A 12,956-nucleotide genomic window follows, 5' to 3' on the forward strand; every position below is an offset into this window, starting at 1 on the left:
AAAGATCCCTTTGCACACTTTCATATGACATGTGTCTAGAACAGAAAATAGAAGTAAAAGCTGCGCCAAATGGTCTAATTTTTTTTTTAAATATATGTATCTTCATTTCCAATGAGCTGCTGCTTGAATTGGCACGGGAATCTGATAGTTATAGAATGATATTAAAGAATGTCTTAGACATTTCTCAAATACTGACTCATTACAATCTCTACTGAATTACATAGTTTCATTTCTGTCTTGGAACTGCTTTTTTAACATCGAAACATTGAATTTGGATATGTAGTGAGAAATGTAAGGTAGGAAAAAAGTAGACCCACGAGTACAAAATAGATGGTCCCTGGTATACGTACTAGTAGTACTCCTGAGAAGGATCTGGGAATCCCCCAGACCACAAATTAAGCAAGAACCAGCAGGGCGCTATAGCTACCAAAAGAGGCAATGCATTCATGGAATTACTAAATCAATAGTCTTGAGCTGGATCACCAGGGATATAGTGTTGAGATCATCAAAAATGATAGTCCCACATTGTGCTCCACTGATCAGATTATACCTAGAATACTCTCCCCAGTTCTAGTCACTGCAACACAAGAAGGCTGAGAAACTGGGAGAGGGTGCAGGGAAGAGCAACAGAAATGGAGAAGGATTTGGAGCTTAAATCCAATGAAGAACTAGGTATGGCTGGTCTAAAGAAGAGGAACCAGGGAATCTTAGCATTATTCAGATATTTGAGGGCATGTCACAGAGATAAGAGTATGGGTTTATTCTCCTCAGTCCATAAGAGTAGGAGAAGAACTAATGAGCTTTAGAAGCTTTATAGAGAAAAATCCAAACCCAAAACAAAGAGGACTTTTCTGACCGCCCTGGGTAGGAGTTGGACTAAAAGTGCTCCAAGATCTTTCCACTCATGATTCTGTCATTCTGTAATTCTGTGAATTAATTTGCATTTAAACCAGCCATGGCCCTTTTCCTTTTATTTTGTTCCAACCATCCTTGGCATTTTTTTCTCCTTTATTCAATACCACCCCCTTTCTTTTCACTTGTTGGCATAAATAGATATGAAGCAAAGTCCTTCCTTCCCTGTTCCTCAAAAGCTAGTTTACACTTGGACTAGAAGTAATATGTCTTCAGCACGTTATTCCCTACATGATGATTTTTGACACTTTATTTAACCCTCATTACTACCCTGACAACTGAATGAGCGATGATAAATATAGATAATTATATTCACCCGGATTGTTCTCTAAAGTACCTTGTTAAGCTGCTACTTTTTGGAAATCCAGTCAAGATGCAAACCGCCATTTTGGTTTAAATGCATAAGAAGTCAAAAAATTGCCCAACCGCTTATTAAGTAGACTTTTGAGACTTCTAACATTCTTAACTCCTTCTTCAAATTCAACTGTTGCTGTAGTCTTATTGGCCTCACAACCACCACCTTAGATAAACATCAAAGAACTTTCTGATCTTTACTGCATCAACCAATATATTAATGGAATGTTATTTTGTTTTACAGTCAAGAAAAGGCTATGCAAAGACGGTTATGGAAATCAATACTCCCAAAATTGATCAACTGCCTATCTTCGATGTGATGATTAATGACTTTGGTGATCAAAATCAGAAGTTTGGCTTTGAAGTGGGTCCTGTCTGTTTCCTTGGTTAAGCTTAGAGCAAAGAGCAAACTTTCAAGAAGAAAAATGTGCTAGGTGTCACCATACCAATTCAGTTGTGCCATGTGTAAGTTTTAAATAAGAATGGAATAGATGATGTGTTTCACCAAATGTGTAGGTCTTCTTTAGAAAACACCCACTGCCCTTTTTGGAGCAGAATCACATGACTTAAATTTATTTGGCAAATGATGAATGATCCTGTGTCACCAACAGGCCGATTCATCGTATGAATGTCCTATCCTTCTTCACCCACCTGTGTTCCCTTTTATTTTATTTTATTTGGTGCTGTAAAATTGAATGGTGCTCCCTTTTTTTTTTTACAACATGAGAGGTGCTAAGAAGATATGTTTAATAAACTGTAATTATTCTGTGTACAGTACAGTGCTGTCCAGTGTCTGTTTCTAAAACTTGCATGCGTCCCTGAATTGCAACTGGCTGTTACCTTATCCTAATTTCAAAAATTACATTTCAGTACCGTGTATGTATTATGAAAAATAAAGCTGCAATTTCCAATGAAGTCCCACTCCATATTTTTCTGATTAGCAACATTATAGTGTACCCTCTTTGTATATATTGATCTCTAGAGTTATGTTATTTGAAGCCAGTGACAAAACCTCAGGTCCAGGCAGAACTGGAAACAAAGGAGCAGCGGCAAGCACCCTTTCCTGCTTAGGACTATCTTGCAATAAGGAATTCCAAGAAGGATCTCAAGGGCTCATTGAGATACTCCCATGGGATGCCATACCTCATTTCAAGACATAAGCAGGTTGCGTTTTGGTGGTGGTGATTTTTCACATTGGCGTGGGGGAAAAAACGTGTCTTGTTAAATTAAATATGCAAAAGATGTGAGGAAAGCCCCTGTAGGTCTAGCACAGATTCTTAATACTGTATTCTGACAATAGGTGAAGTTATGAGCCAGATGGAAGGAGACCATTTCTGTGGTTCATCCCCCATTAAAGGTGTTTGCCTTCAGCATTGGGGTAAATGCTGAGATGCAGAAAAGTAGCAGTGGGGATATTATGTCTATGGATGCATCTTCCAATATTTCCACAGCTTAGGAACAAAGCATACCTTGCTTCTGGCTGCCAGATCTTTTCCTGTAATGTCATAAGGGGCCCTTGAGTATAATGAATTAATTCCAGTAATATAACTAACTAGTCTATAATTAATGACTAATTGAAACTCTCTGAATTTTTTTTTTCATCTGGATATTAAAAGTAGATTCTGCACAATTATTTATGAACTGTGCTTACTCCAGTGATCTTTCTGGCACGTTTGCTAAGTATAGCTAAATTATATATGAGCAGTGCCTGTATTTGTCACACTAATGTCTAGTTTTTATTCTATCAGTGTCATTGTTTACTTCTGAAACTTCAGAACAAAGACTCTTGCCACCATTCAAGACATCGCCCTCCCCCATCTTCAGGCATATCCTGATGCCCAAGAAAAAAGAAGAAAAAAACAGGGCTTTCATATTTAAAATATGCCATTTATTGTACCAAAAGTATAACTACATATCTACCAGAATGGTCATGTTAAAGATAATGGTAGATCAGGTGAAAGGATTTACATCCTGGCCTCTTGGCTAACAAGCAAAAAACAAACAAACCACATTGCAGATATAGTCAATGTAGCACTATAACCTCAGATTCTGGATTTGTATCGACAGAATCTATTTGCTCTCCCAGCACAGAAGATACAAGAGTGTAAAGAGTGTAAAACTTAAATCTGCTCAGGTAGCCTTCTTGCTGTATTGTGGCAAATAAATCTAGGTCATGTGATTCTACCTAGTTGCCAAGCAACCTATGAGAAAATTGCTATGAAGATTTTTTTTTTTTTTTACTCAGTTACAATTTGCAATCTTATTTTTTCCTGGTCTCGAGAGTTTTTTTTTCCTGGGTGGTCAAACAGACATTAATTTAACACAAATCCTTTTGTACTTATTTCTCATAATATATGTAAGACTTGAAAAGTATTTGTTACTATTTCTTATATAAATCTGTTTTAAATTAATTGCTACCGGATCCCACCAGCTCATTTTCAGCTGTTTTAAAGCATGCAAGCATTTTATGTGTAAAAGAAATTTCAAAGTCAACAATTTGCTGTTTGGAATTCCTTTTCAAAAACCAAAGTTTGTTAACTGTCACCTGAAAGACAAAATAATATACATTTTATTAATAAAATCAATTCCTGTCTCCCTGGACTGATCATTCTGTTTTTTAATCCTACAGGAAGTGCTGTATAATCGTCAATAACACAATTAAATTCTGGCTGTAGATAATCTATCACATAAGCCACAGAATACAGATTAAAGCCCTTTGTAAATATTCAGGTCAAAATCCTCATAAATGGAGTAGGAGGAGCGTGTTAAATCAATTTTGATTTTTCTAAATGTCACTTTCAGAAAGGTTTGTTTATTGTTGATAAAGTTCACAAATGTCTGCCTGAGTCCGGGGAGGGAAAAAATGTTATTTTGACTAGTTTAAAGCAATGCAAATAACTATATAGCTGCTTTTACAGAACATGCATACCAAATGAATGCATTTTCTCAGTTAACATTGATCTCTAAACCATAACAATGAGGTTGGGTTTCCACAAGACACAAAGCCTTATTAAGATTGGAGGCACTTGTTTTTACCTGCCTTATTGTATACATTTATTTATTTATTTAGAAAATTTATATTGCCCTCTACTCGCACATGGCAATTCAAGGACATAAAAGCACAATAAAAAAGAAATAAAAATAATAAATAATAAAAATAATAAAATAACCCTCCTCCCTGTGACTATACACATTCATGCCAGCTGTTTAATGGGATCCATCCTGCTCCGGGTTCCCCTGGCCCGCTGGCAGAACCACATCTTCAGCGCCTTCTGAAAGAATATTAGAATGGGTTCACTCTAATTTCTAAATCCATACTCTAGATCAATTAGTACAATAGCACTGAATAGTTGCTGAAAGTCTAAATGTTTAAAATGGGCCATCCTTAACTGGGCTAATGTGTTATCAATAAACTTCTGCCAATATCAAAGCAGTTATGACACTCTTCTAACTCATCACTACTGCTATTCATCATCATGATCATTCACCAACACTATCCTGAGTACAAGCTGATCTGGATACACACACACACACACACACACACACATACAATATATGTGCCATAAATGCATGACTGGGAGCCTTTGGCAAAGGTTATTAGCAATGGGTGAAAGAATAACATGCCAATAGCATGCTAAATCTGGCACTTTCATTTCCTAAACTCATAATTACCATCTATTGCCTACTAAATATTGCAGTGGTCTAGACTCTAGGGTGGGTGTCGGCAAACTGTGGCTCCAGAGCCAAATGCAACTCTTTTGGTCCCCTGCTGTGGCTCTTGTCGGCTGAACCCACCACTGGCTGTCCCCGCCCCTCACCTTCCCAGTCACTCCTCGCCTGGCCTGAGAAGGTAAGGGTGACATCGGGGGATGGAGACTCGCTCCATATTCCAGAATGGGAGCAAAGCACCACTGTACTTGCCTCATCTTGTGGATGCTTCTTCCAGCCCTTGCCCAGCACAGTTAAATTTAGTGCACTTCACAATGGGGGAGATGGCATCCCCTCGTCCTTCTGGAGCCCATTACAACATGGAGCATTGGCTGCAGCTGGATCAGGCAGGTGTCTCAGGGTGGAAAGCAAGTTGTGCATCTCCCCAAGTGACCAGGGTGCATGCAGCACAAACAAGGGCCAGAAGCGCCTGCAAGACCCGGCAAGAGATGAGACAAGTACAGGGGTGCTGCTTGAGGGGAGGGGCTAGCCAGTGGTGGATTCAGCTGACGGAACCACAGCAGGGGGATGAAAGAGCCTCATTTATCTGGGAAGCTGAAATGATTCTTGAGTTAAATCATATAATAAAAAGCATCCAAAGAAGAAGAAAGAACAACATCACCCCCCAAAAAAAACCCCAACTCTCGCCTGTTTTTGGAAATGGTTCAAGAGGGAATACACACACACAATGAGAGAGAGAGAGAGAGAGAGAAAGAGAAAGAGAGAGAGAGAGAGATATGAGAAAGAGAGGCAGAGGGAGAAAGAGAAATAGACAGAAAGAGAAAGAGATGAGAGAGAGACTGAGATGAGAAAGAGAGACAGAGAAAGAGAGAGACAAAGAGAGAGTCTCGCACACACACACACAGAGATACCTGTTTTCCACAAAAAAGAAAACACCTGGAGCCACAAAACCTGGATAGCCGTGGCTGGGGATGTCATGTGACTGGGTGGGAGTAAGTGATGTTGAGTTGGCCACACCCACCCACGTTTTGTGGCTCCTGATGTTTACTTTTCTGTGGAAACAGGTCCAAATGGCTCTTTGAGTGTTAAAGGTTGTAGACCCCTGCACTAGGTGTTATCAAATGTGATGGCAAAATATAAATGACCACTAGATGGCAGCAAGGATATATAAAAAATCTTTACTACCATCTCAAGGTTATCTGGATTCATGCGCTTTAACCTTAGTGAATCCTTTATAGCAGAGCTTAACAGCATGATGCTATTTTTTTCTCATCGACAAACTAATTAAACATTAAACTGTGTTTCAAACTATGATGAAAATCAAGTGATTATTTTCAAAAAAAAGAATAATATACAATAAAGCGAGAAAATAAGGGATGAGTTTAGTATGCTGGCTGGATACCAGTGCTAATATTAGCTGCATTTTGGCAGAAGCATTGCCTCGAAATCCATGTCAGTTGAATTGTGCTGTTTGCCAGAAAGTGAAAATGGCAATTAAGAAAAGGCATACATTTTCCTCCATGAGCAGAATTGTTATTCTTCTTGAGAAACCCTGGCTTTATTAAATTCTCTGTCAAAAATAAATTGACTTTGAAAGAGTCAAATGGAACTTAATCCTTAACCTTTTTGCAATGAATGGAACTAAGATTTTCAAAATTATTAAAGGGAGTAGAAAGCATTTACATTAAGGTTCTGGTGCTTTATGTGTTTTTTTTTTATGATGACTAACGCAGTAGTCCTGATCCAGAGCCTGGTTTTTACAGTTCCTTTTCCTAAGAAAAAAAGAGAAGAGTGGAAATTAATCAGACTGTTTCTAATCATGTCCCTTGACTGTGTTTTTAACTCATATATTTCTTTCTGTGGTTCACATTAAAAAAATAAAACTTCATCTGAGGTAAATTTGAAGCCTGTAACTTTTTGAAACCCATTCATCAGAGTACAGAACGGAATAGTTTGCCATCACTTTGATTAAGAGACCTATTTTAGTTTGTTTTTTAAGGAAATCTGGGGGCTTTTTTTTTTCAATAGCAACCCTTTATGTACACATATTTTTTTTCAATAATAGCAATTGCAGTTGCCCTTCATTTGGGCAGCTTCAAACCAGAGGTGGTATTCAGCTGGTTCTTACCAGTTTGGGTGAACCGGTAGCAGCAGCTGCTGGAGGCTCCGCCCGCCCACCCCAACATAATGTGCAACCTTCTGCGCATGCGCAGAAGGCGGTGCACCTGTGCAGAATATGGCACATGCACATGAAGCGTGCGACCGTGCAAGCATGCAAACACACTCACATTTGCAAACCGGTAGCAAAGGTAAGTGAATCCCACCACTGCTTCAAACCCACCCCCTACTTTGAGAAAATTTTCTTAACTGCTAATTGGTTAGATGTCTCATTCTTTTTGTTACATAAATGTCCCGCTGTCTACTTTTTTTTTCTTATCTCTTTCATGCAATACTCAGGAAAGTTATTGGAAGCATCTTTCATCAATGGCCAAGGTTTGTTTTTGCACATTTTTCTTAACGTTGTGTCCAGCTATGGATTCATGTTCCAGTGTGCTCTTTAAAAAAAAAACTCAGACTATTTGGCAGAAAAACAAATTCCTCATTAGAACATTGACATCTCTTACTGCAATTCTTTAGGATTCTAATTAATAGCTGAGTTCCAGTGTACAAATTTGAAAGATAGGAGATATTTCACATAGGGGTGTGCAGAGTACCAGTTCTTCAAGCATATTTAATGGGGCAGAATTCTTCAAATATTCATTTTTTTAAATGAATATAGAATGCCAAATTTGATTGAAATTAATTGGAAAATATTTGAAGGTGACGAGCTCAGAACTACAAGAAATGGCTGAGTTGGGTGACTTCAATTAAACACCCAGGTAACTTCCATAAATTAAACTCATGGGTGGGGATTCATTGTTTACACACCTAGTGAACTAATATACAGTCTATTGCCCATTTGAAATCATGATATAAATGTACATATTAATGGTTTACAAGATTTTCTTTTATCCAGCAGATCCAAAATAAATGCATAACATCTCACATATAGGATTGTGTTGGTTTGTGTGTGTGCGTTTGGAGGGGGTGTTATAGTGATGTTCCATCTTCTGAGAATTGAAGAAGACCCTGTAAATGTGAGATAATTGGACTCACTCTATTAAATATATTTGTAATACTCCAATTTGCATTTATTGCTTTGAGTTTGTAAATTCTATGACTTAAGTAACATCCTCATTTGGGATCTGGTTTCAGTTCATTAAATTTAAATAGAGACAGTGCTAAGATAGATTAGTGTTTTTTAAGAAAGAAAAACTTTATTAATTTAAACTACAAACCGCTGCAGAATGTAAAGTATAGAACACTCTATAAAAACTGAAGAGACATGAGAGAACTGTTTATATACAACATAGAACTGAAGTGATTACTACTACAAGTAGCAAAACATTACAGCATAAATAGGTAGCAAAATAAAATAAAAGATAACTAGAAACTATGCAACTATATTGTTAAGTAGGGGCACAGTCCAGTCAACCATAAGCACTTTTAGTTTAACTAGTTTCATGGTTAATTAATTAATTTGATTCTAATACAATCCTGCTAGGTACCAACAATGCAAAATCTGGAAATCTACAAATTTAGATAAGGCTTAAAAATGTATTCTAGTAATCTAGTAAGTATGGTTTGATTCCATAGCTTTAAGAAATAAGGTCCTGGGTACTGAAGAAATAAGGTTCTGGGTACCTGTCCTTGACTTATCACAGTTCATTTAGTGACCAAAGTTGCAACATCACTGAAAAATGTGACTGATGATCATTTTTTCACACTTACAACCATTGCAGCATCCCGACAGTTTCAGGGTCCTGGAAATCATGTTGATCATCTTTGCAATCTTCCTACGAGCAAAGTCAATGGGTAAGCCAGACCCACTATCTTAACAATTGCAATTATTCACTTAACAAATGTGGCAAGAAAGGTCATAAAATGGGGCAAAACTTACTTAACAAATGTCTCATTTAGCAACATAAATTTCGGGCTGAATTGGGCTTGGTCATAAGTTGAGGACTACTTATATAAATTTGAAAAGTAATTGCTGGACTGGCACCAGATGACTCCATTTTACCAGCCTAAGGGTTGTCTTCTAACTTTGAAAATATCATCTTAAAAAGCACAACACAGCCACATTTTCCCTCTCCCCAGCTGCCACAAAAATCATAAGAGCAAAAGATTTTGGGTGTTTTCGCTTTTGAAGCATTGTTAACTCCTGACAACTGCATAGATTAATCCCCATAGTGTTCTTGGCAATGTTTTAGGGAAGTGGTTTCCCCTTGCTTGCTTTCTAGTATTGGGGAAAAAGTGATTTGCTCCAGAATGTTTATATGCCTTTGTGCTTAAGATGGGACTAGAACTCCCGGTCCCCTAGTTTCTAGTTTGATGCCTTAGTCACAATACCAAACTGGTGCAGAAAGTCAGCCAGACTGAGTTTAAGCTTTATTCCAGATTTAGTTTAAAGGTATCAACCCCACAGACAGCCACTGAATCTGCTATTTTGTGTGCAAATTGCCAAGCCAAGTTCCATAGAGTTAATAAGATTATTCTTAGACTTAAATTTGCACCTAGACTGGGAAAGACAAATGGAATACTGCATTTGAACCACAAACGTCTCCTTGTGACTTTCACCTAGAAAAGAGCAAGCATATCTTATGGTAATAATTACTCGCCACAGCTTCTTTTGAGTGATATGAGGTTTTCCCAACAATAGTAAAACATCTAATAATTTTCCAATTTGTTGAGGAGAAACCATGGCTCTTTTCACACAATTTGAAGGATCTAATTAGTAGGCTAGTTGAAGAACTTGCAAATCCATTGCAATGTCAGATTTGGAGCCTGTCCATAGCACAGACAATCCTAAATTAACATAGCAGGATTGATTCTTGCAAACCGAGGTGCTAAAACTAGGCATTAAAATAAAATGCCCACCAGACTTGAACTAAAAATGTACCTAGAAGAAGCTTTTTGGATGCAATACCTAAAAGCCTACTACTTTTATTTTTTACTATCTAAATTCTTCCTTTATAGAGATATGCATATTCCTTGGCACAGAGAAAAATAAATTGCCTTTTCATTTTCAAAATGTGATTTTCCTTACTTTTTTATATGGTCTTATAAAATTATGATAAGAATTGTCTCCATTTTAGCTACAAAACTAACAAACAAACACACACACATATACACAGAACAACCAAAAAGACGATGACAACTGATGTAATTGTCATGTAATTGTAATAACCATTGTGTCTATTTTTACCCTCTACTTCCTGACATTAAGCCAGTTGGCCATTGAGAGAGATGCAACTTCCACACCCATAACTACTAAGCTTATTGAAGAGATTTGTAGTGAAGGACACAAGGACATCTAATGGTTTGTCAAAAATCAGATTAGAATCTCAACCATGTGATTAAACGCCTACATTTTATTTTGCCCACAATGGGCAAAGCTAGGATCATGCTGTTGTAACTGCCATTTTGACTTTTTTGTTTAACCCTTCCCTAGACACCCTGAGTGGGTCATTGTCAATCCTTTTCTTAAATCCAAATATGTAACATGAACTGAATCACCTGTATCTTCTACAGGAATAATGATTACACATCCATCAATATTTCCCTCTCTCTTTCACACACATCCATAAAAGTATCTATGCCCGTGGACATCACAAATACCCCTACCATTCCCAGTTTGTTTTCTATCCCATTCTATTCATCCTCTCTTCTTTCACTCCTTTAGCAAATAGCAATAGCACTTAGACTTACAGTATATACCACCACAGTGCTTTACAACCCTCTTAAGTGGTTTATAGAGTATATTTTCCCCGGCAATCTGGGTCCTCATTTTACCGACCTCGGAAGGATGGAAGCCTGAGTCAACCTTGAGCTGGTGAGGATCGAACTGCTGGAAGTTGACAGAATTAGCCTGCAATACTGCATTCTAACCACTGGGCCACCACGGCTCTTATTTACCTTTCATTCACTTTAGTTCAGTTGAGAGTTGTGGCTTTTTTGTTAAACTAGTAGGTCATAGCAGATTCAGCTATCCTGGCAGTGGTCAGGATGGGGTCAAAAGTGATTCAATGGTGGATGAAAGATCAGGATGCAAGTCCTACCCCATTTGAATGCAGGGATGTGCGGTCAGGGGAGGCAGGGGAGGCAGAGCCTCACCGCTCTCATCATGAAAATAAAAAAAAGGGAAAAGGGAAAAGGCACTGAGGAGCCTTCTGCACACATGGTCTGGGAATGTGACCACGTGTGCAGGAGGCTCCTCTAGCCTCAGCCTCCCTCCTGCACACATGGTCCCATTCCCCGCCTTCCTGAGTCAACATGAAGGGGACCGCGGAGCGTGAGCTGCGGTCCGGTGGAGCGCGCTCCGTGGTCCCCTTCATGTTGACTCAGGAGTCAGGAAGAAGGGGAATGGGACCATGTGTGCAGGAGGCTGAGGCAGCTTCAGCCTCCTGCACACGTGGTCCCATTCTCCGCGTTCCTGACTCCTGAGTCAACATGAAGGGGACAGCGGCTCGCGCTGATGACGCCACCAGCCTCACCAGCTCTAAACCTCACCGCACGTCACTGTTTGAATGTGTGTGCATCGTAAATGCATTGCAAAGCAGCAATGAGCATTGCAATGCTCCTTCCACCATCTTGCTGAGTTTGTCAATCCCTTCTCATTTTCAAAATGGGCAAAGCCCTATGAAGTAAGCAGATCCATTTCCCTTCACTATATTTGGCCACATTTAGGACTGGTGATCTATTGAGTCACACTGAGTTCTACATAGAACCATATTTCAGGAAGCTTTACCATCTGATATTTTAGCTTAGACTCCTCTTTTCTCCTCCCCCTCCTTCTTTTTTTTTTTTATTGTTGGGCATTAAATTCCCAGGTGACTGATAAAGCCCAGCCTCCCTCATATTCATCTGGTATTTTCTCCCTGTCGTCAAGCCGAGAAAGAATAATCACTTCAGCTTTTCCTGGTTTCAAAAACAAAAAACAGCTGTGCTGAGAAGCAGTAGTCAGATAACATGAAAATGAGAAATTAATCACTTGCCTAAGTATACTGTAAACAGCAGGCTTGATAGAACATTTATCATCATTTTGCCTTCTGCTTACTTAAGGAGAGAGTGGGCTTAATTGCTTTCCCAGGACTCTTCCTTCCCCTCCTTCTCCTAATCTATAAAGAAACATAGTAGATGACTCTCAAAACTAGCCTTCAGTTTGTCAGTGAAGTGGCAAACTCAAATGATCCCCTCTCCCCTCTCCCACCACTTCAAACATCTTGACAATTACTGTGGCTGCAGTCTAGACCAGTTGGAGTAAAATTCCAAATTGATAGGTGATAAGTAGAGCCTTGGTCCTTTAGTAAAAATAAAGCTGTCTCTGGGGAAGGTAGCATCTTGATGGAGCAGGGACCAAAGCAGAATGCAGAAAGTAAATTGCTGTTGAAAGAAAGATTGGTTATTCTGACTACACAAAATTCATAGGAATTGGCAATTCTTTAGATGGAGATAAGGAGACCTGTGTGGCTCAGTGTGGCTCATTTGTGGGCTGCTGGGACCTGTAGTTTAACAATATCTGGAGGCCTACCATGTTTCTCTGAAAACACGACCCACCCCAATAATAAACCCAATCCTAATTTTTGGGGGGAGGGCCTAATATTATCCCTATCCTCAAAATAAGCCTGGGGGATAGGCATGGCCAGCATGAGTGGCGATGTGGGAGGGATGGGACTGTCCAGCTGCAGCCCGCTGGCCCTTGGGGCAGCTAAATATCATTTTTGTCCTTGTCTTTCTGGGTGCAGTGCTTCAGCTTGTTGGGCGGCTTCCCCGAAGCCAGCAGCTTTGCGGTCAGCTGCTTTGCTTTTTTCTTCTTTTTGGGAAGCTAGCAGGAAGCTTTTTGGTAAATGGGAGGAAAATGAGGAGGGGGATTTTCCTGCCTGTCATCCATTCCTCAAGCTCAGCACAGACTGAGGGAA

The 12,956-nt window shown here is 39.1% G+C and overlaps 1 protein-coding gene and 1 long non-coding RNA gene across 6 annotated transcripts in view; one reads left to right on the top strand and one right to left on the bottom strand.

The window, feature by feature from the left end:
* COL11A1 (collagen type XI alpha 1 chain) overlaps positions 1–2,043 on the top strand; it is a 272,785-nt gene extending 270,742 nt beyond the window's left edge. For all 5 annotated transcript variants that reach the window (XM_081948969.1, XM_081948972.1, XM_081948971.1 and 2 more), the window contains one exon: positions 1,511–2,043. In XM_081948969.1, the coding sequence (XP_081805095.1) occupies positions 1,511–1,657 (147 nt within the window). In that variant the 3' untranslated portion in view covers positions 1,658–2,043. The remainder of the gene's footprint in view (positions 1–1,510) is intronic.
* LOC309389992 overlaps positions 1–12,956 on the bottom strand; it is a 944,060-nt gene that overhangs the window by 353 nt on the left and 930,751 nt on the right. The gene's annotated exons all lie outside the window — the stretch shown is intronic.

This window comes from Natrix helvetica (genome assembly GCF_964273705.1).
Source record: "Natrix helvetica genome assembly, chromosome: 3".
Classification (NCBI taxonomy): Eukaryota; Metazoa; Chordata; class Lepidosauria; order Squamata; family Natricidae; genus Natrix; species Natrix helvetica.